General features: G+C 38.4%; 1 protein-coding gene across 2 annotated transcripts in view; it reads left to right on the top strand.

The window, feature by feature from the left end:
- Nucleotides 1-22,145, top strand: part of LOC117529520 (rod cGMP-specific 3',5'-cyclic phosphodiesterase subunit beta-like) — an 83,435-nt gene that overhangs the window by 44,979 nt on the left and 16,311 nt on the right. Inside the window, exons 16-23 of one of the 2 annotated variants that reach the window (XM_034192323.1) lie at nucleotides 2,576-2,663; nucleotides 2,799-2,899; nucleotides 6,983-7,090; nucleotides 7,160-7,223; nucleotides 7,302-7,376; nucleotides 8,128-8,211; nucleotides 9,092-9,236; nucleotides 12,202-12,519. In XM_034192323.1, the coding sequence (XP_034048214.1) occupies nucleotides 2,576-2,663; nucleotides 2,799-2,899; nucleotides 6,983-7,090; nucleotides 7,160-7,223; nucleotides 7,302-7,376; nucleotides 8,128-8,211; nucleotides 9,092-9,236; nucleotides 12,202-12,278 (742 nt within the window). In that variant the 3' untranslated portion in view covers nucleotides 12,279-12,519. Of the gene's footprint in view, nucleotides 1-2,575; nucleotides 2,664-2,798; nucleotides 2,900-6,982; nucleotides 7,091-7,159; nucleotides 7,224-7,301; nucleotides 7,377-8,127; nucleotides 8,212-9,091; nucleotides 9,237-12,201; nucleotides 12,520-22,145 lie in introns of those variants that run through there. The other variant, XM_034192324.1, reaches the window with a different exon arrangement.

Below are 22,145 nucleotides of genomic sequence, written 5' to 3' on the forward strand. Positions count from 1 at the left end.
CTGATTTAGTGTTTGAAACCTGCTACTTGCTAGAAAAATGATCAGTTTAAAAAATATTGTGTAATAGCACCTGTGGCCTTGTAGACAGTAAGGGCTACGGTAATGTAATATTCTACCCCAATGACCTTGATATTCACCCAGATTACGGAGCTTCACACAAATGGCTGACCTTGCCAGGGCAGTTCTCTTCCAAATTGGTTTGAAAATCCAATACTTGTCTTGACCTTTGCTAAGATGAAATCTTAAAGGGCAATTATTGGGTCAACCTTCTATGACATACTGTACCTAGATAGAAATCAGCCAAAGGACCTCTGAGTAGACCAACAAACACATGAACAGGTGTGACCATTAGAAAATTTGAAAATTATATGTAATATATGTGAACCAAGTTTGGTGAAAATCAGAGTGAAAAACTTAAATTTTGACCTTTGACTCTAAAGACGTTGACCCCAGTGATGGACCATTGGAATATTTGTTCTTGCCTAAGCAAATCAAAAACCCACCTACATACTGTATGTCCAAGGTTGGGTAGGATTACTTTGAAATGTAATCCAAAAGTAATCAGATTACAAGTAATCCAAATGTATGTACATACACTCAACAAAAATATAAACGCAACACTTTTGGTTTTGCTCCCATTTTGTATGAGATGAACTCAAAGATCTAAAACTTTTTCCACATACACAATATCACAATTTCCCTCAAATATTGTTCACAAACCAGTCTAAATCTGTGATAGTGAGCACTTCTCCTTTGCTGAGATAATCCATCCCACCTCACAGGTGTGCCATATCAAGATGCTGATTAGACACCATGATTAGTGCACAGGTGTGCCTTAGACTGCCCACAATAAAAGGCCACTCTGAAAGGTGCAGTTTTGTTTTATTGAGGGGGGGGATACCAGTCAGTATCTGGTGTGACCACCATTTGCCTCATGCAGTGCAACACATCTCCTTCGCATAGAGTTGATCAGGTTGTCAATTGTGGCCTGTGGAATGTTGGTCCACTCCTCTTCAATGGCTGTGCGAAGTTGCTGCATATTGGCAGGAACTGGTACACGCTGTCGTATACGCCGGTCCAGAGCATCCCAAACATGCTCAATGGGTGACATGTCCGGTGAGTATGCCGGCCATGCAAGAACTGGGACATTTTCAGCTTCCAAGAATTGTGTACAAATCCTTGCAACATGGGGCCGTGCATTATCCTGCTGCAACATGAGGCGATGTTCTTGGATGTATGGCACAACAATGGGCCTCAGGATCTCGTCACGGTATCTCTGTGCATTCAAAATGGCATCAATAAAATGCACCTGTGTTCTTCGTCCATAACAGACGCCTGCCCCATACCATAACCCCACGCCACCATGGGCCACTCGATCCACAACATTGACATCAGAAAACCGCTCACCCACACGACGCCACACACGCTGTCTGCCATCTGCCCTGGACAGTGTGAACTGGGATTCATCCGTGAAGAGAACACCTCTCCAACGTGCCAAACGCCAGCGAATATGAGCATTTGCCCACTCAAGTCGGTTACGATGACGAACTGGAGTCAGGTCGAGACCCCGATGAGGACGACGAGCATGCAGATGAGCTTCCCTGAGACGGTTTCAGACAGTTTGTGCAGAAATTCTTTGGTTATGCAAACCAATTGTTTCAGCAGCTGTCCAAGTGGCTGGTCTCGACGATCTTGGAGGTGAACATGCTGGATGTGGAGGTCCTGGGCTGGTGTGGTTACACGTGGTCTGCGGTTGTGAGGCTGGTTGGATGTACTGCCAAATTCTCTGAAACGCCTTTGGAGACGGCTTATGGTAGAGAAGTGAACATTCAATACATGAGCAACAGCTCTGGTTGACATTCCTGCTGTCAGCATGCCAACTGCACGCTCCCTCAAATCTTGCGACATCTGTGGCATTGTGCATCTGTGTGATAAAACTGCACCTTTCAGAGTGTCCTTTTTTGTGGGCAGTCCTAAGGCACACCTGTGCACTAATCATGGTGTCTAATCAGCATCTTGGTATGCACACTGTGAGTGGGATGGATTATCTCAGCAAAGGAGAAGTGCTCACTATCACAGATTTAATTGGTTTGTGAACAATATTTGAGGGAAATGGTGATATTGTGTATGTGGAAAAAGTTTTAGATCTTCATCTCACACAAAATGGGAGCAAAACCAGAAGTGTTGCGTTTATATTTTTGTTGAGTGTACATACATGTAATCCACATGTATTCTTTCAAAGTAATCCTACCCAACCTTGTGTATGTCTGCCATGTTTGATGGACATTATAGTGAAAATCATATTTATGACCTTTGCAACGGTGACTGTTGCCAACACTAACGGTTTAAGGGCAATTCTGGCTTTGGCCGTCACTCACATATCAGGTATAGGGGAACAGATGGACAGCCAAACATTCAATTTACAGCATATGTTGGACTATGTTTTAGCTAGAGGGGGGTAATGTATTAAATAGGTAAACATTAAAAAAGAATTGGTCCTTTAGAATCTATGAAATTTGATGTTTTGTTCACATTGTAGCCGATGATGTCAGTCAGAGAGATTTTATTTCAACAGGTCAAGCAACCCTCTGGCTAAGTTACATGGTTCCTCAGTCTTGGAACGACATCATCTCGAGTTTGGAAAGTTCCTGCTGTCTGATGAGGTGAGAATAAGGACATGCCTAACTAGAAAACTAATTTAACTAATGGGTTCAAGTGACTCAGTATGCGAATATCTTTTAATGACTGGTCAAGCTGTGTCCCTCACTGACTGATGGCTGTATGTACTTAATCTTTAGTCACTGAATATCTACCAGAACCTTAACAGGCGACAGACGGAACATGTGATTCATCTCATGGACATCGCCATCATCGCCACTGACCTGGCTCTTTACTTCAAGTTAGTGCAAGCGATTGTCTTAATGATTTTATGCTGTGGTTAGAGATGCATTTTGTATGTAATACGGTACACCTACAAAGTATTCACAGCGCTTCACTTTTTACACATTTTATTATGTTACAGCCTTATTCCAAAATGGAGTAAATACATTTTTCCCCTCAAATTCTACTCACAACACCCCATAATGACACTAAAAAAGTTTATTTATTTATTTATTTGCAAATTTCTGAAAATAAAAAACTAAGAAATCACGTGTGCATAAGTATTCACACTAGGCATGTGAATCTCGTCACTGACAATGATTCAATACGCATCTCGATACACTACCAGCGATATGATACATATAGTGATAGATGACTATACCAACGATGCAATACGATTCACCCCTGCTCCCGATTAAGTGCGATTTGATATGTATTTGATGGCGATTCAATTCCTCACAACGCGATATGCTTCAACATGATGCAAAGAAATTATACCAAAACTTTTAATAGAAAATACGAAGCTGCAATTCAGTATGGTACTATGGTTTTCTTCTTCTTCTTCTGATTCTACTAAAGGCGGAGAATTTGTTTTACTCCTTATAAGCAGCAAATTTACCAGATTCAACATTAAGGAACAAGAATCAGTTCTGTCATATTTGGAACCTGTTTGATGATGCTGTCAAAGCTGAAACAATACAGTAAACAGTAAGACAACATCACTCTCAATGAGTGACTTAAAGTGAGTCACTCATTGAGAAAATATACTGCCTTGGCAAAAGTAATTTGACTTTTTTTTTTTTTTTTTACCAGTTTTGCAGAGTTGGGGGGGTGCAGCAGCAGCCACGGCATTCTTTCCAAATGACCTGCATCTTATCAAGTTTCCCATCTTTTTAAAAAAGCCATAATAATTCCAAACGCTTAATTTAAATGTTTCAGGTGCATCAAAAATCTCTCACAACTGCTTGCGCTGTTGTCGCGGGCCTTCGCTTTGAAATAGTTGCGTTAGAAATGTGCTTTCAGGCTTCTGTCCGTGGTGCATTCAAGGTGCATCAGAAAAAAATCGATGCAAGCATGCAGCGACCAATGCATCGCGATTTAATCTGTCAGTTGAATCGATGCACACTGAATGAATCAATACACTCGCATTGTGCATGTTTGTATCAAGATACCGATTTGTATCTATTCATCTCCACATCCCTAATTCACACTCTTTGCCTCAATACTTTGTAGATGCACCTTTGGCAGCAATGAATCTGATGCCATTCACTTGGTGCAACTATCTTTGGGTAGTTTTACCCATTCCTCTTTGCAGCACCTCTTGTTTTGCTGAAAGATGAACCGTCACCCCAGTCTGAGGTTCAGAGCGCTCTGGAGCAGGTTTTCATCCAGGATGTCTCTGTACATTGCTGCATTCATCTTTCCCTCAATCCTGACTAGTCTCCCAGTTCCTGCTGCTGAAAACATCTCTACAGTCACCGCCCCCCGACCCTTAATTGGAGTAAGCGGGGAAAGAAAATGGATGGATGATTGCCCAGTAAGTGCATCGCTATTCATCTGTACCCGCTTATTCCAGTTAAGGGTTATGGGTGGCTGGAACCTATCCCAGCATATGGTGTGAGGCGGGATACACCCTGAACAGGATCCATTCTAGGCAGGGGTGTGCATTACTATAACTTTATTTCATATTAGCACTTTTAATTTTGACATCACAACACACAAAATCTTGCACCCTCTGGTTTGGTGTCCCCCTAAGGGGTGGGTGGCCCACAGATTGGGGAACAGAACATGAGATAATTCTCAGTTTGCTGTCTGAAGTTGTGTATTGTCTTTAGAAAATAATTTGTCGACTCGCTGGGTACCGTTAGTTGACATTTAGTTGATGACTATAATCTTGGTCATATTAGTTATAAATGAGGGTGACAACTAGTTGGCGTTTGTCACTTGTTGGGCGTTCCAAGTGCTTGTCCAGCTCGTGGTTACTTGGCGTTCATGTGCACAATGTTCAATGACAGACTATAAGGACAGGAAAAACCACACACTGTCACTATGAGTTTTTACTCCATGCTTGGCTGCTTAATGGAACCAAATTCCCTTGATTGTTTCAGTCCAGCGTCTTTCACAGTGGCGTTAGTGTAATCTCCAGTTAGCATGCTAACATCTCCATAGGATGTTTTATGATCCACTTCAAAGGTGTTATCTGGTTACAAAAACAGTGTTTTAGATCTAGAAATCTTTATTTCTCACGTTTACAAAGTTTATAAGAAAAATGGAAAACATTTGATTTATACAGAAACAGCTGTTTCTGAGCATTTTAAGCCTTCTTTGTTTATTTTGTCTGAGCAAGTAGCCAGCTGACATCACGCTGCCTTTTTACTCTGATTGGCAATTACTGTTTAGCATCAGTCAGCATTTGCATAAAATAGACCTGCTGTCTATTTTGGCCTCACCAAGCTGGTGGCATAGTGACCATTGTTGCTGCCAAACGCCCACTCTGATTGACCCTATGGTCACATCAGCTACAAGAGTCTTGCCATTCATTTTCAAACAGAGTCGCCGTTTTGCAGTGGCAACAGTCATTCTGCTGTCAGCTAGGTGGGGCCAAAATGGGCAAAAACTCTATATTATGCGATGCTGATGCATGCAGCGTGGTGACTGCTTTTGTGAACAGGGTTTTTTTTTTTCGTGCTCCCGTGACAAAATGAGTCAAATTTTCGTGACAGGGTTTTTTTTTTTTTAACTCACTATTGCTACCCCTACTCCTACCCCCAACCCAAACCATAACCTAATCTTAGTCTTTCCTCCCACCCTAACCATAACCACCCCGACCCCCCGCTTCACTTTTAATTTCGTGCAGCCATCACGGAATGATTTAGAATGAATTTGTGCTGCCGTGACTAAATGAGGCACAATATAACAAACCAATAGATTATTATGTACAGGTATATTTCATGCTGCTGAATCACGACTTGCCGTGAGACTAGGTTGGGTAATGTGATGTCAGCTCATTGTGCGTACGAACAAAATAATCCAGGATGGCCAAATACGCTCTGAAACAGCTGTATTTTAGTATAAATCTTATATATTTCACACTTCTAAATATAAAAATGCTGTTTTTGTAACCAGATAACACCACAGAAGGGATTTACAATTTCAATTCTATTTAAGTTAAATTTATTTTATTTATATAGCGCCAAATCACAGCAAAGCTGCCTCAAGGTGCTTCACACAAGTAAGGTTTAACCTTATTAACCCCAGAGCAACAGTGGTAAGGAAAAACTCCCTCTGAGGAAGAAACCTCAAGCAGACTAGACTCAAAGGGGTGATCCTCTGCTTGGGCCATGCTACCGACACAATAGACAATACAAATATAGAGGAAATTTTGGGAGTCCATGGTGGTGTACAGGACAGGAGGCTTGCAGAAGAAGACTCCCACTTCTGGATGGAGCTGCACCTCAAAGAGTGAGAGTAAGAGAGAGAGAGTGAGAGTGAGAGAGAGAACTTTTCCATCTGCATCAGACGTTCAAAGCGCTTTACAGTTATGCCTCACATTCACCCTGATATCAGGGTGCTGCCATACAAGGCGCTCACTACACACCGGGAGCAACTATGGGATTAAAGACCTTGCCCAAGGGCCATTAGTGATTTTCCAGTCAGGTGGGGATTTGAACCAAGGATCTTCTGGTCTCAAGCCCAACACCTTAACCACTAGACTATCACCTTCCCTAGAAAGAGAAAGCTCTATGACCCACAGACTTTTTATTCACCCTAGGGACACACAGAAGTCCTGCACCCTGAGAACGCAGAGCCCTGGCCGGTACGTAGGGTTTAATTAGGTCAGCTAATTTTCAAAACATCTTACAGAGATGTTAACATGTATGCCAGGGAACGCCCATCAAGCTACAATGCCAACTGGTTGCCGACGTCAACTGGTTGCCGCAGGGTGAAAATGAATGCCATGTCATGTCATCACTCAGCCTCTGTCACTTGTAGCTAATGTGACTGTAGAGTTAGTGTGCACTTTGGCACACTGATTATGCATTATAACTAAACAAATGAAACATAGCCTATATATGCATGTACTGTTCTCGTATCTTGCTAGAAAGAGAACCATGTTCCAGAAGATTGTAGACCTTTCACACACTTATGAGGATGAAAAGAAGTGGGTGGATTTCATGTCTCTACAAACAACTAGAAAAGAGATTGTCATGTAAGTATGTCACACCGACACCCACCATTTTTTACTCCTGTACATTACACTGATTGTCTTTGATTTCAGGGCAATGATGATGACTGCTTGTGACTTATCAGCTATCACCAAGCCTTGGGAAGTACAGAGCAAGGTAAGACATACAGAAATGATTGTGCAGCAATAAACGTTTTGAAAAGCATATCTATAGGGATTTGTGTTTGTCTCTCAGGTTGCCTTGTCTGTTGCAGCAGAGTTTTGGGAGCAGGGTGACCTGGAAAGAACAGTACTGGAACAACAACCCATTGTGAGTTGTTATAGTGACTTTTTCTGTTGCTGTGAAAAATATGCTTGAAAGTATATTTTCATATTAAAGTCAGCACATGAGAATGTGTGGAATTTTGTGGACCATGTGTGGGAGTGAATAAAATGACATATTGTATCTCTTGCTGTATGTGCTCAGAACTCTAACCCTAAACCTGGGTTGACTTGGAAGCCTACCTGTCAGTCTCCACATTTTGTGAAAAGTGAAATTTCACAAGATGTCAGCCAGCAACAAATAGTTCGGCTTGTGTTTGAGTGTCAGAGTGTTAGGGTGCATCTAATCCCCCGACCTCTGGAAATCAACCTGTCTTAGTCATAAATCTGTTTTGTCATGCGGAAAACCTACTCTCCCACCGCCGCTTTGAAATTTCTCATTTTGTTTGATATGAAAATATGATTTTTCCTAAATATCTCAAAAACTAAGGCCAATGGGACTATAGTTACTATTAAAGTAGAACATAAACATCTTATAGACTTGCAAGTCTATAGGATGATTGGGTCTTAAGATATGGATTTTTCACATAAAATGAAAATGTGAAATTTCAAAGCGGCGGCAGCATAGGTAAACATAGTTCAATTAACACCAAATTTGAACAGGCTACATTTTCTGCATGGTAGAACAGATTTATGACTAAGACAAGTTGCATTTCAAAGATTATAAAAATCGGTGGGGGTCTGATGCCCCCTACTGAGCATGTCATCGTGCACTAAACAGTTTCTTTCCCTCTCAATAGCCTATGATGGACAGGACCAAGGCAGCGGAGCTTCCTAAGCTGCAGTGTGGTTTCATTGATTTCGTCTGCACGTTTGTCTACAAGGTACTACGCCATATTTAATTTTAACTATGGTTATTATAATAATAATGATGGATTGGATTTATAGCTTTACAAGCTCCATTATTCATTCACTCGCACATTGGTGGTGGTAAGCTAGTAGTGTAGCCACAGTTACCCTGCGGCAAACTGACAGAAGTGTGGATGCCATTCTGCCATTCTGACCACCACCTCATTCATACACAGGCAAAGTGTATGAATGAGGTGGTCTTGCCCAAGGACACAACAGCAATATGCAGATTTTTGACTGGTTGGGAGCCACATTCAACCTGCCGACCCTTCGGTCACAAGACGACTTGCTCTACTAACTGAGCCATTGCCGCCCATGACTTGTACAGTTGTTTTCTACTTCTTATACGGGTCAGGAGTGGGGTGGTGGTAGCTCTAGCTATCTCTTAGGTGATCTTGATCTGCTATACAAAGCATGCAATCCCTCCAGCATGTTGACCTCCTCGATGGATGTGTCTAGAAAACATCCTAATTGAGGAATCCTTGCATACCTGGACAGCCTCAACCAGTTCTTTTCAGTGCTAGCTCCTACAGATGTCACACCTCCTCACACTGTCCTTAAGGGTGATCCAGCCAATTTGCAATGGAAACTAAAAGTATTGTAGTACTTTAATCATTTAAGTATTGCTAGAATAAATATACACATTCATTAAAAATTTTAATAAAATTCTTAAATAAATTCACATTGTGTTGTTTGGCACTATATTTTGATTTTGTTACACAATGTTTAGAGCCTCACAAAGAAAAACTGTGTACTGCATAATTGTGCATTACGTATGCTGAGAGTATAAACAATCGCTCATTCCGATATGATTCCGATATGAAGTTGATTCATCTTTAACTGTGTTCTCCTCAGGAGTTCTCTCGTTTCCACCCACAAATTCAGCCCATGCTGGATGGCATCTTAAACAACAGGAAGGAGTGGAACGCAAGAAAGGAAGAATATGAGGCTAAACTCAAAGCTATAGAAGAAGAGAAGGCTGCTAAAGAGGCCGCAAAAGGTGCAGTAGGTCTTTGAAATACATAAAAAATAAATTAGGTTACTGTTTTAAAGTACTTATATGGACTCAGTGGTGGACAAAGTTCAGCTAGTCAGCTAAGTGCTAACTAGCAAAGCTACACTTTTTCCTTAGCGAATTAACTTTTCAGACAAGTTTGAAAACCATTAGCGGGCCAATTAGCTTCCACTGAATACAGTTCCACTAAATTTAATTCTGTATTTCTTCTGAATAAAGTTTAATAGACAAAAAAAAAAAAAACCTCCATAAATAAATAAAACCCTAAAATTATACGTTTGTTCCTGTTGGCACTTATACACTAAATAAATACGTGAAATTGATACATTGCATGAAGGCAAATACGCATCACCAGAAGAAGATGGAGGTGGACAGCTTTCACCAAATTAAATATTCGTTCCATTGAAAGAATGTAAAAACACTCGTTATTCGTTAGATATAATGGCTAAAATAGATCCTTGTCATTTTATATTATATTAATTTACAAACAACAGAAAAGGGACTTACATTTTGGTACCTCCTCAGTGCAGTGAAAAAATGTCAGAAATTAATTCAGCTTTGGTGCGTCACTGCTGCTTTGACATCAACAATCCAACACGAACTTTAAATAGGAGTCCAAAAATCATTCTGACGATGAATGCCATCAATTCATTGTCCGTCAGCAAAACAAACTGCCATGTTTGTTTTAAAGTTAAGCGCCACTTGTGTGAGTGTGTGAGTGTGTGTGCACGGTGCGTGTTCACACAAGCGGGATGATGCTTGTGGGCATGTGTACTACCAAAAAAAAAAAAAGACTGTGTACGAGGTCTATTAGATAAAAAAATGACACTTTTATTTATTTTTTTTTAACTATATGGATTTGAATGACGTGCGATTCCACCAATCATGCTTGAACCCTCGTGCGCATGCGTGAGTTTTTTCACGCGTCGGTGACGTCATTTCCCTGTGGGCAGGCCTTGAGTGAGATGTGGTCCCGCCCTCTCGGCTGAATTCCTTTGTTTCACACGCTGCTCGAGACGGCGCGCGTTGCTTTATCAAAAATTTTTCTGGACCTGTGAGGAATATCCGAGTGGACACTATTCGAGAAATTCAGCTGGTTTTCGGTGAAAAGTTTAACAGCTGATGAGAGATTATGGGGTGTTTCTGTCGCTGTAAGGACTTCCCACGGAGCGGGACGTCGCGCAGCGCTTCCAGGCGCCGTCATCTGGCTGTTTCGAGCTGAAAACATCCTAATTTAAGGCTCTGTTGACCCAGGATGTCGTGAGAGAACAGAGAAGATTCAGAAGAGGCCGGCATGAGGACTTTATGCGGACATTCCACTGTTTAAGGACATTTTTTAATGAAAGACGTGCGCGCAAATTCGCCGAGTTGTTTCCGTGATGACGCCGCAAATCTGTGTGCGCCACGACAGGAAAAACACCTCCGTGTTGAAAACCATTTATAAAATTCAGGCGGCTTTTGATGGCTTTCAACAAGTGAGTAACTGAGAAATTGTTTAACAGAATGAATGTCCACTCAGTTGTGCCTTACAGCTTTTGAAAAAATTTTGATCAAACAAAGCAGCAGTCTGAGCCATTCCTAAACAACAACAAAAAAAATCGAGGAGACTGTGGACCACTCCTCACTCAAAGACTGTCCACAGGCGAATGACGTAACCAACAGGCGTGAAAAAACTCTCACATGCCCACAAGGGTTCAAGCATGTCTGATGTAATCACACGTGATTCAAATCCATATGGTTTTTGAAAAAAATAAGGTCGGATACTTTTCTAATAGACCTCATATTTCTTCAGTGCAGTGAAAAAAATCACGTCAGATGGCTTACAGCGCAGTGGATTTGTTTTGTGTGTGTGTGTGTGTGTGTGTGTGTGTGTGCGCGCATGTATCAAATGTATGGAACAAAATTTGCACTCTAAATGGAACTAAATTGCACGCTAAATGCAATGGAACACAAATGGGACGAATAATCCATGTCACGTGACATACAAAGCACCAATCAAATGCCAAGGATCCACTCAGCTGTTATATAAAAACTACTGTTTAATTTCATTTGTTCAGCTGATCTCAGCATGCTAAACCTTTGTTGGAACCTTCAACTTTTTGTTGCACCTTATTAAAATTTCTACTTTTTATGTCAGGTTTTAAAGGTTTTACCAAAACAAACAAACCACCACAATAACAAAAACCAAGCCAAAGCTAAATGCATGCAGTAAAGGTTAGCATTTAGCGGTAGCTTCAGCTAAATGTTTTATTGGTTGATCAATTTAGTCTTATCACAGTTAAGGTTTTAGTTAGCAGATTAGCAGTTATTGGAGGTAACTTTTATGTTTGCTGTTCCCACCACAATGTAGTTTAAATGTTTGGACGGTGACACAAATGTTGCAAATTTTAAACTACACACCACCACAATGGTGCTGAAATGAAAACAATCAGGATGTGCTTGTAGTGTAAATTTGAGGATTATTGTTACCACAAATCATCACTTTTACAGCTAGTTTCTGTACATCTCTGCTCCACTCATACAGAAAAGGATTTTCACAAAACAAAACAAACAAACCTAGTTTTGAACATATGCTTTGTCAAGCTATAGCTAAAATTTCAAATTTTCTATTGTGTATAGTGAAAATCTTTGCATGCATCACCATAGTTTATATCCAGTGACTTAGAAATGTTCATTTATCCATCAATAACAACAATTCTTATAGTTTTCCAATTACGCATGGCCTCTGAAAATGGAAAGATTGTTTCTAAGGTTTGGCTGTAAATTCTAAATGGTAAACACCCTTAAATTAAAGCTTAAAATCAACACTACAAAGCACCCCGTGATTGTTGCATTTTCAACTACATTGCGGTGGTGGACAGAGGCAAAAATTATGAAAAGTGTGTCACTGTCCAACTAATTATGGACCTGAGTGCAGACACTGATTTTTCTGTACAACATATTCTTTCAGCTCCTGCAAACAACCCAGCAGTGGCAGCTCTGGCTCCAAGACCTGCACAGTGTGTTGAAAGACTTCCTACAAGATGAAAGAGCACATGGACCATAAACACGACAGACTGACTTCAGCATGTCCTGAACACCAGCCTGTCTCAATACCGAGGAAAAACGTGAATGCAACAAAGTCAGGAAAATGGATGCATGAATGTATGAGCAGCCCTGTAGTATTCAGAGAAACTGATGCCAATCAGAAAAGAACTTGTTCAAAGAAGGAAAACTGTTCCTCATCAAGCAATATTTGATTTTTAAGAGACACTAAATAAGTAAGCTGGGGAAAAATTTATTTTTTTCCAGAAAAGGAAAAAATCACAAGACGACAGAAATGGTTATGACTTCTTGTACAATACTTTTGTTAAAATAGTTCCTTATTTCTTCACACAGTAGTCACTACACCATAAATGCATCTTTGTAGGAGCATCAGATTTGCATGACATTAGAGGAAGATTCTATCCTAAGCACTTAAATGAGATTTGTTTGCAAATGTAAAAAACTGAAGGCGTTTCACCGCTCTACACGGCATCATGGGTACTAAGAATAAAGTGGTTTTACTGCCAAGCCCAAACCACTGTACAAAATATTTGTAGCTTTTTAAAAAAGTGTACGTTAATGCAATATTAATTTGAGTAAAATGGCTAGCTATGACTTTAATGTGAACAATCCAACTGAACTTGGTGTTGTTCACCCTTCCAGTCAGGTCACATTTATGAGAGTTTGTTTACGTGATGTGCAGAATTTCAATCATAGCTAATGTCAAAGTCAAAGTTTATTTTTATTTTTCTAAATATCAGTGCAATGCAATAGAAATAGTTTAGTTCTGGTAGCTGATAAACCTGTAGGTGCTTATTCATGATGCCTTTATACTGTACATATATCTGATAATATTTTAAAATATAAGAATATACAACTTCATGTTTTATTAAATCAGTGGTTTAAGACCAGTTCCTATGTAAAAATGTTTTGATATGGTTGATTGATTCCAGTTGTACTTCCTATCTATTGAAATCTACCTTTGCTATGGACACACAACTTCATTAAAGAGAACAACTGGAGGCCACCTTAAGGTTAATTCTTCTCTTTGGAAATCTAACTAAGCAACAGGGTCAAACTTGCAAGGGTCAACTGGCCATCAACAGAATTTAAGTTAGACTTTCCTAAACCCCATTGGGTAATTCAAGTTTCCTATCACTTGCCAAGCCTGCGTTTCAGGGCAGGAAGAAATCTGGACGCAATGCAATGCCGTGGAGGACATGCAGTCGCCATATGGAGCATCAGGTCCAACATCTGAGAGAGCAGAACTGTCAAAGCTAACTGAGCCATTGTGGTGTCGGTAACTCTTTACAATAAGGTATGTTATTTGGTGCAGTACTAAGGGCTTTTATTATGTATGTTTAGTAATCATTTATTGATTATATTCACTATCTTTACAAATTATTAAATAATATATAGATTACCACCCTAGTTAACATAACACATTAATAAATTATTACTGTTACTTGCTTATTACTGCATTAATTAGTGTCCCCTTATTGTAAATTGTTATCTAATAACTCACGAAAATGAGCCTTGACAGCTCCAAAAGAACAGCTGTTTGAGACGGCGTAAAGCAACAAATTAGATCTTTGTAATCACCTGTAAATATCCTATCTTTTTGTGTATATATGTAACATTTTAGGTAAAATATGATTATTACTTTTAGCCACATTCAAGTTATTTATAGTTTTAATAAAGCAGTAAGAAGAGTCTTGTTCCCCTCATTTGATTTTTCAGCGTGATGTATTTTGTCATGCCTGCCTCAATTTATAATGTACAAACTATTCCACTTGCTGTACGTTCAGAAAGCAGGAGTGTGACACAGACTTAGCAACATGATAGCAAGTAATAAATGTTCTTGAATATGCTTTGGATGTAACTTCATTAAAAATAGTTAAGCTATGCCTCTATGCACTAAATGTCTACAAAATGACTCAATTAAAGCAAATGTATTTTTATGAGTTAACTGAGCCCAGCATTTGTTTGGTTTTCCATCACACTCACACACACATATTTTGTGGCTAATATGGAAGATAGAGAACCAAGCTGTGAAATTAATTGAATTGCCTAATTATGCTTTAACTGACTTTCATCACATGGATTTTACAATGGGGAGGTGATGGTGGACATTGATTCCCCATGCGATGTGAGCAAATAGACTGTATTCATATTCACGGTTTTAGAGTATCCCAGAATCCTTTGTGCACTGGGGAGGGAGGCTTGATAATGTCTCAGCTTAATGCTAACTTTAACATTGAAAATGCCATAGACATGCTAATGTGCTAGCATCTGCCCTGTTTTTAAGTTATAAAATACATCTATCAACTTTTCAGAAGACCATAACAGGTTGGTTTAACATAAAAAAGGTAAATATTACTCCCAGACATATGCTCTTTAGGGTTTTAGCGGGGAAAAATTAAGATAAAGTGAAATAAAACAATCAATGAAGCAGCAGGTCGAAGATCGAAGCACTGCTTCATTAGTTCAAGGTTCAAAGCAAAGCTGTGCTGCAGAAACAGTTGATTATACAGACCCGCTGCAAGGTCTGTAATCAATATAGAGAAATGATCATTTTCCTGACAAACACCCCCAAAAACAACAGCCACTCTGAAGGACCGATAAGGGAATCGTTAAAAAGGCTATTGATGTCGATGGATTGAATCATTTCTTAAGGATACCCGAAAAGAACTGGTTCCTGACACACAGCCCTAACAGCAACATGCTTTTATTTTTATTTTTATAAAAGTCACGTTAAAGACTCACAATTATCTTAGTTAAACACCTAAATACATATTTTGGTTGAACTCACCTCCATAACGACGCAATGTTGCAAACAAGTTGCCGCAAACGCCTGTTTACACTAACAATGAAATCTTCCCTAGCGAGAACGTGATTAGATTTGACACCATAAAGGCATCAATAGAGTTTTTCCATCTGAAGCAGATATTTGAAGCACTTTACAATGATGCCTCCTGCTGGGAGCAACTTGGCCAAGGGACCGTTGTGATTTTCTTGTCTAACAAGGATTCAAACCGAGGATCTTCTCATCACAAGCCTCACTAACCTATAGACTCTTCATGTTTATGGCCAAGCTGCTTCCAGTTTTCAATTGGTTGCCCTGGATGTCAGCACTCTGACATCAGCGTGTGAATGTGAGGCATCATTGTAAAGCACTTTGAGCATCAAGTGGAAAAGCGCTATAGAAATTCATCCCATTTACAGTCTCTAATTACTAACGTCACAACAGCAGCAAAACTGAGTTTACGTTTAAGCACACAATATTACCCGACACACAAAAGCACTTATAAAACACTTCTGTCCACACTGCACTTTCTACTACTGGTCCCTGACCTCAATCCAGGGATTGTTGCTAAACTAGGCCAGGATTACAACTGTACCGACCTCCTACTGAAGGGCAGGTATACACACACACACACACACACACAGTGTGTGTGTGTGTGTTTTAGGAGATTGGCATAAACCTGTGGTCTGCCTGGGATCTTGCCAGTGGAGACCCAGGCCAGTTCTGTAGGATGGTCATTAGACCAACAAGTATACCACACGTGAACTTACCTGACCTAGAAGCATCATGTAGATTATAAAGAAAACGTGTTTTATATCTTTTAATTTAAACGGTTTATTCATTTGATTCTAGATTTGACTCTTCTGTCAGCTCTCAAGCCAACCCGTGCACCACTACTAAAGAAGAGAGTTACAGAAACAATTTACAAGTAAATGTCAAACAACACTGTATACAAATAAGATGCACAAAATTATTCTTTGTGGAGCAGCAGCACTCTTATTAGCAGACATGTCTTTATTTTACAGCAACAAGATGGATAAAGTGAACAAACATGGGCAGAATAAACAGATTTTCTTCCAAAAATTAATAGTATGCAAACTGTGATTGAGACTCTTTACAATCAAACAGTTTTTAGCTCTTTTAGACAACCGATGCAATGTCTCACTTTCAATTCAGTAACTTAATAAATGTGTTCTTTTCCTTTATTTAAAACATTGATATTTAGTTAAAACGACAAAGACACATTGATTGCATGTATGTACAAGGCTGAGGAGTCCGGGGTAAAATAAAATACCTTTTCCAATTCTCATAAATAGATTTGCTGTTTGTGGAAAGAATATAGAAAGACTGACATATTTCAAAAGACTTAATGTAAATCCCGTGTGTGTGTAGACAACTGACATAATAAATAATATAAACATTTCATTGAAAATATTTTTTAAAATCATCGCAGGGTGTTTCTCAGTCATTGTCATAGATGCAATCTGAAAAAAAAGGAATTATTAATTTAAAAACCAATTTGTATTATCCCTAAATTCTGTGAAAGCAACACCAGCGTTACAGTGGAAATGATTATGTATCATTAAAATAATAAAACTGTGCTATAGAACATACCGTTTCCAATATCATCGTAGATTTCTGCATCTCTGGAAATTTAAAAAAGTTTAATTGTAAAAGTAAATCACTTTTACATGTAAATCTCAATATGATCTCACACCAAGATTGTGATGGTGTCATGACAAGTAATTCAGTCTATTTGTTCATGATACAGTCATGAAAATGTAACACGCTTGCAAAATTAGTTCTCCATGGTATCACAAAATTTTGAGTGACATGGGAGGGTAGCCAGTATAGTCTGGCATTACTCTAAATTGGTGCAAAGACCCCTAAATGAACTAAAATGTAACTTGATGTGTGTGGTACTTACACTGCAACAATGTGGCTGGTCAAAACATAACCAACTGTAAAAGACAGGTACATTTGCATGTAAAGAATAAACGGTAGAAAAATCTTACAAATTGTTGAATACATTTAGGTATGACTTATTTAAAAAGTCAGATTCTTTAGCCGATACTCACATTTCCCCTCATCATTCCGACAGATCAGTTTGTTTTCCACGGCGTTAACAATGACATCCAGTTTTTCTCCTGGTTTGACTGGAAGATCTTTCCCACTCCATTTCTTAATGGTGAGTGTAGGAAGAATGGTCACTTGGTCCAGCACCTGTATGGGCCCGTCATACTGAAAGAGATAGAACTGTGTTAACATGACATTTGAACTGCAGATGTACTCTTTGTCATACTATGAAAATGTATATACTGCAGTCAAATGACATTTAATGTGTGTTATAGGTTTGATGTAACAGAAATCAAACAAAGATGATCAGTTTATTCACTAGAGTGAATACATTTACTATTCTGATAAAATAATACTGAAAGAATCATTGAATAATTAATACATTTATATAAGATTTTTAAGATTTATATGATTTTATCAAAAATGGTTATTGAATAAACAGGTTGCATTACTTGACTCTAAATTAATTATTAGCATAATCAAATACAAAATTGTATAACAACATGAATTCAAGATGTTCTTCATTATGTATGCTACTTCTGTGTAAAATGTTAAATGTCTGGAAAAAAATTTTTTAGCAAAGATTTTGTTTGATGATTTTATACATACATATATGATCTGGTGGATTTAAAAAACCTGTATGAAATATTATTAGAGAGACACACTTTAAACTTTTTCCTGAATTCCTTCTCTTCTTTCTCAAACTTTTTCTGCTTCTTTGGATCCGTCTCCTCATTCTTGTTTTTGCCTTTCAGCATGGGAATGCTGCAGAGCAGAATAAAGATGAGCTATAAACACAATAAGGAACTTCACATCTGTTTGCTTAATGTTTCATTGTTAAAAAAAATAATAATTTTCACCATTTTTAAAAGCTCATTTTAAATCACAGATGTAAACTGTTTAGAACTATAGAATGGTTGTAATAATTATACCTGCTAATGGGAGGAAGAGGTGGCAGATTTTGGGAGTCGACATCATCATATATCTCCTCGTCAATTGCTGCTCCTGGCTGAACTGTGGTAACTTATGGAATAAATCACAAATGCAACATTATTCATATATGTAGAAAAATCATATATCTGATGAGCATTTATTCTGTAAGAATTTAAATATTTGTAATAACTTTACGATGCATCAATATGTGTTCTTGAAAGCAAAATCAAGCGAAGTTGAAATATACTGTATTTACCACAGATACAAAGGGAATCTTCATTAAGCTGAAATTATTGACTTATTACTTTTTTGGCAGTGTTCAATGACATTCTTGTGATAATTTAACAGTTTTTCTTGGAGTCAGCAGTGAGCGTCGTATAGCACATTTTCATCAAGATGAATAAAAAGTGCATTTCTATGTTTTACCTGAACTCCTGTCTGTGGTAAACTGGCTGGGTGGTGGAGGGATTCTATCACAGAAGAAGAAAAATTATTCAGCGTAATTCATAATATTAATTAATGGTGGACCATTCAAATCAGCACACGGTCATATTTGTATATGACAAAGTTATATTTTGATTAATACAGGTAAATAATATTGATGGCTGTGTTAGCGGATAATTTGACAATTTTGGGGATTAAGTCAGCAGTTATGCATCAGCCACAGAGGTTTGCAGAAAGTAGTTCCAGAACCGAAGGTTAGAATTTATCCTCACAGATTGTTCAGACAGTAATTGGTTTAGAATTAATTATGCTTTAACAAGATTTGGAAAGATAATTGGGGAAAAAAGAAGATAGGTGATTAATGACAGTGGACAGCAGATTGGTATCAGTCTTATGGTATTTTACATTTTAGTGCCGGCAGGACGTCTGTTCCTCTTCAACATTCGTAGAAATTCAAGCGGTATAGGAGAACTCTTGAGGTCCAGAGGACTACAGAGTCAACCAAGGATGAAAAAACTTGTATTTTTTTTGTCTATTTGAAATTTGCCATTTCCCTGTGTACCTTTTTCATGCACATTCTACTGATATACTCATTAAAAAAAGTAATAAAAAGTCAAATGTTAAACTCCTTTATGCATCCACTCCTACCTGACTTCCAGGTTTTGATCAATGACATCATCATAGATCTCTCCCTCCTCATCTGGTGGTAGGGGTAGAACTATTGTAGGTTAACATTATAAAAGTTACATTTGGCATTAATCTAAAATTGTCAAGTCATCACAAAGTTAAACATGATGGCATTATTGATTAAATCGTACCTCCTGGTCCTTTGATCCCACTGCAGAGAGAAAAAATTGTGATATAGTCATTAATTTTTGCCACCTGTGATCACACATATCATATGAGGTGTTTGTGATCTACATCATGAAATGTATGTTAATTTACTTATTCAATGTTTATATGATTGGGTTTTATTTGAACTGAGGTAATTAACGATGTGATTCCTAAATCAGACTTTTTAAACGGATTTGAATATCTTTATATAATTACTGTGTTTTTGTTGTAAAGCTGAAGTTATTTTAAAACTGTGGGGTTTTTTCAGTTAGGACAAATTCCCTAAATCACTGGTTCATCCCAATCCAGTTTATTTCCAAATGTAAATTCTCAGTGTATTTGCCTGTGATGGATGCATTTTGACATCTCGTACCTGCTGTTGTCAGGAGCCACATCAATGTCATCATAGACATCAGGTTCGTACGCCTGCTGACGGCCATGAGATTTCAGTGTGTTAAAATCAATCTCCACTGAAGTAATCTTCACGTAACCGACTGTTGGACACAAACAAACATTATTGTTTTGATTTATGACCGTAAATGGAAAGCCGTTAGAATGTCACGAGTTTAAAAATAAACCAAGAAATGTTGAGGATGAGTGAGGATAAAGAATTTAAAAAACAGATGAGAAGTAAAATATACAATTGCCAGGTTGGTTGAAGGATTACACATCAGACTGAAAGTCGTTATCGCAGAAAATGAAGACGTGTGAAAGGTGGTAGACAGCCACAAGGGACAAATATGTGAAATTACTAGATCCATCTTGTGTCTGTCCCAACCATTTCCCCTCTGGGTTTCCTTGGACACGGATGATGTCCACGCATTCTCCCTGCTTCAGAGAAAGTTCTGCTTTACCGCCTCGGCAGTCCACTCGAGCTGTTCCTTTATGGATGGCCTCCAGTGGGCCAACCAACTAACACAAACACACAAAACAATAAAGTTAAGCAATTGCAAAGATGGTAGACTTATTTGAAAAGTGTGTGTGTGTGTGTGTGTGTGTGTGTGTGTGTGTGTGTGTGTGTGTGTGTGTGTGTGTGTGTGTGTGTGTGTGTGTGTGTGTGTGTGTGTGTGTGTGTGTGTGTGTGTATATATATATATATATATGTATGTATGTATAGCGGAGCCGTTAAAACTCAATTTGCAACCGTAACATCCAGCTCAAACTAACTGACTATAAAGCAAACTGTGGGACTTCTCTGTGTTCCCAGGGTGAAAAAGAAGTCAGCAGGTCAAACAGCTTTTAAGTATCGTGCACCCGCTCTGTGGAACGGTCTTCCTACCGAGTCGGAGTCTGCGGACATTTTTAAGTCAAGACTTAAAACCTATTTTTAATTCTCTTTCTTATGAATAGTTTGTATTTTTTATGAGTTTTATTCTTTTACTTCTGATTTTAATTATGTATTTGAATATTTTGTAATTTTTATTTATTTATTTTAAATTTTATGTTGAACTGTTATGTGTGAGGGGCCTTGAGATGGATTTTGTTGTGATTTGGCACTTTATAAGCTGAATAAATTGATTAAATTGAAACTGAAAATAAAAGTAAACATGAATCTAATGCGAAAATCACGCTAACAAAAAGGCTAATTGAAGCCAAAACGTATCAAATACAACAGTAACTAAATCTAACTGAATTCAAAGCTAAATGAATCTTAAAACTTATAGAAACCAAAAGAATATGAAGTGTCAACTGAATCCAAAACTAATGGAACATAAACCTAAATGAATATGAAGCTAAGTCATCTAGGGGTCATTCCTATTAACTTGTAAACATGACAAAGGGTCAGGGTCATGGTTAGATTACTCTGGGCTAATCAGATTGTGGTGTGGCACATAAGACCCTGGGATAATGGATATACCCCCATGTGGAACATAAAATGAGCTGAACATCAAGGTAACTGAATCTGCTCATCAAGATCACTCAAAAATGACAAATGATTACTGAAAATAGGAAAGTGTTATAAGTATTGTTGACTCACTTTGAATTTCTTTCTGGCATCTTGTTCCTTCTTTTCACGTTCTTTCTGTTCCTTCTTCTCAGCCTCAATACGTTTTTTCTCCTCCTTTTCTTCTTTCTCTCGCTTCTTTTCTTGTTCCTTCAGTTCCATTTCCCTTTGAAGGAAAAACAGCACGAGACACAGTAAGAATTAAATTTAGAAGACGAAAGACAATGATTATGGGACGTCTCCTGCAAAAGTGCTTTACAATAGTAGACTGTTTAGACACTGTCAAAAATTACGGTAATATGACTGAAGGCTGGCATCTCACGGAGCGGCAAACGCAGACGAACGTTGCGATTTTTGGATTCGCCAACTTTGTTCATGAAAATCAGGGTCCGTCTCTGCAACGTTTAGCGAAAATTAGCAACATTAGTGCAAATGTTTGCAAAAGTGTTTGTAATGATCGGAAAATAGTTGCCAGAATGTTTGGGACCTTTTAGTGCAGCAGATAACTGAAACAATTGTGCAAATGGTGATACAAGCACCAAAGTAGGCAAAAATACTCCTTAGACATTACTCTTTTGAACAAACCGACTGGCCACTTTCAATAGGCAGCCAGGTAGGTGTTAATTGAAGAATTACACAGGGGTCAAAATTAAAAGATGCTCAAATCATTTTGAAAACTACACCACATTATTTGTCTGATCGTAAAGATTCTAAAAAGGTATAGTTTGGACTATCTATGACTGAATGATCAGGAGCTATGGGGTAAAAACAGCAAGAATGATGACAAAGGTCAGTTTCAGTTTGTACAGGGGTCAAAAATTAAAGTTGCTCC

Source organism: Thalassophryne amazonica, chromosome 17 (assembly GCF_902500255.1).
Source record: "Thalassophryne amazonica chromosome 17, fThaAma1.1, whole genome shotgun sequence".
Lineage (NCBI taxonomy): Eukaryota > Metazoa > Chordata > Actinopteri > Batrachoidiformes > Batrachoididae > Thalassophryne > Thalassophryne amazonica.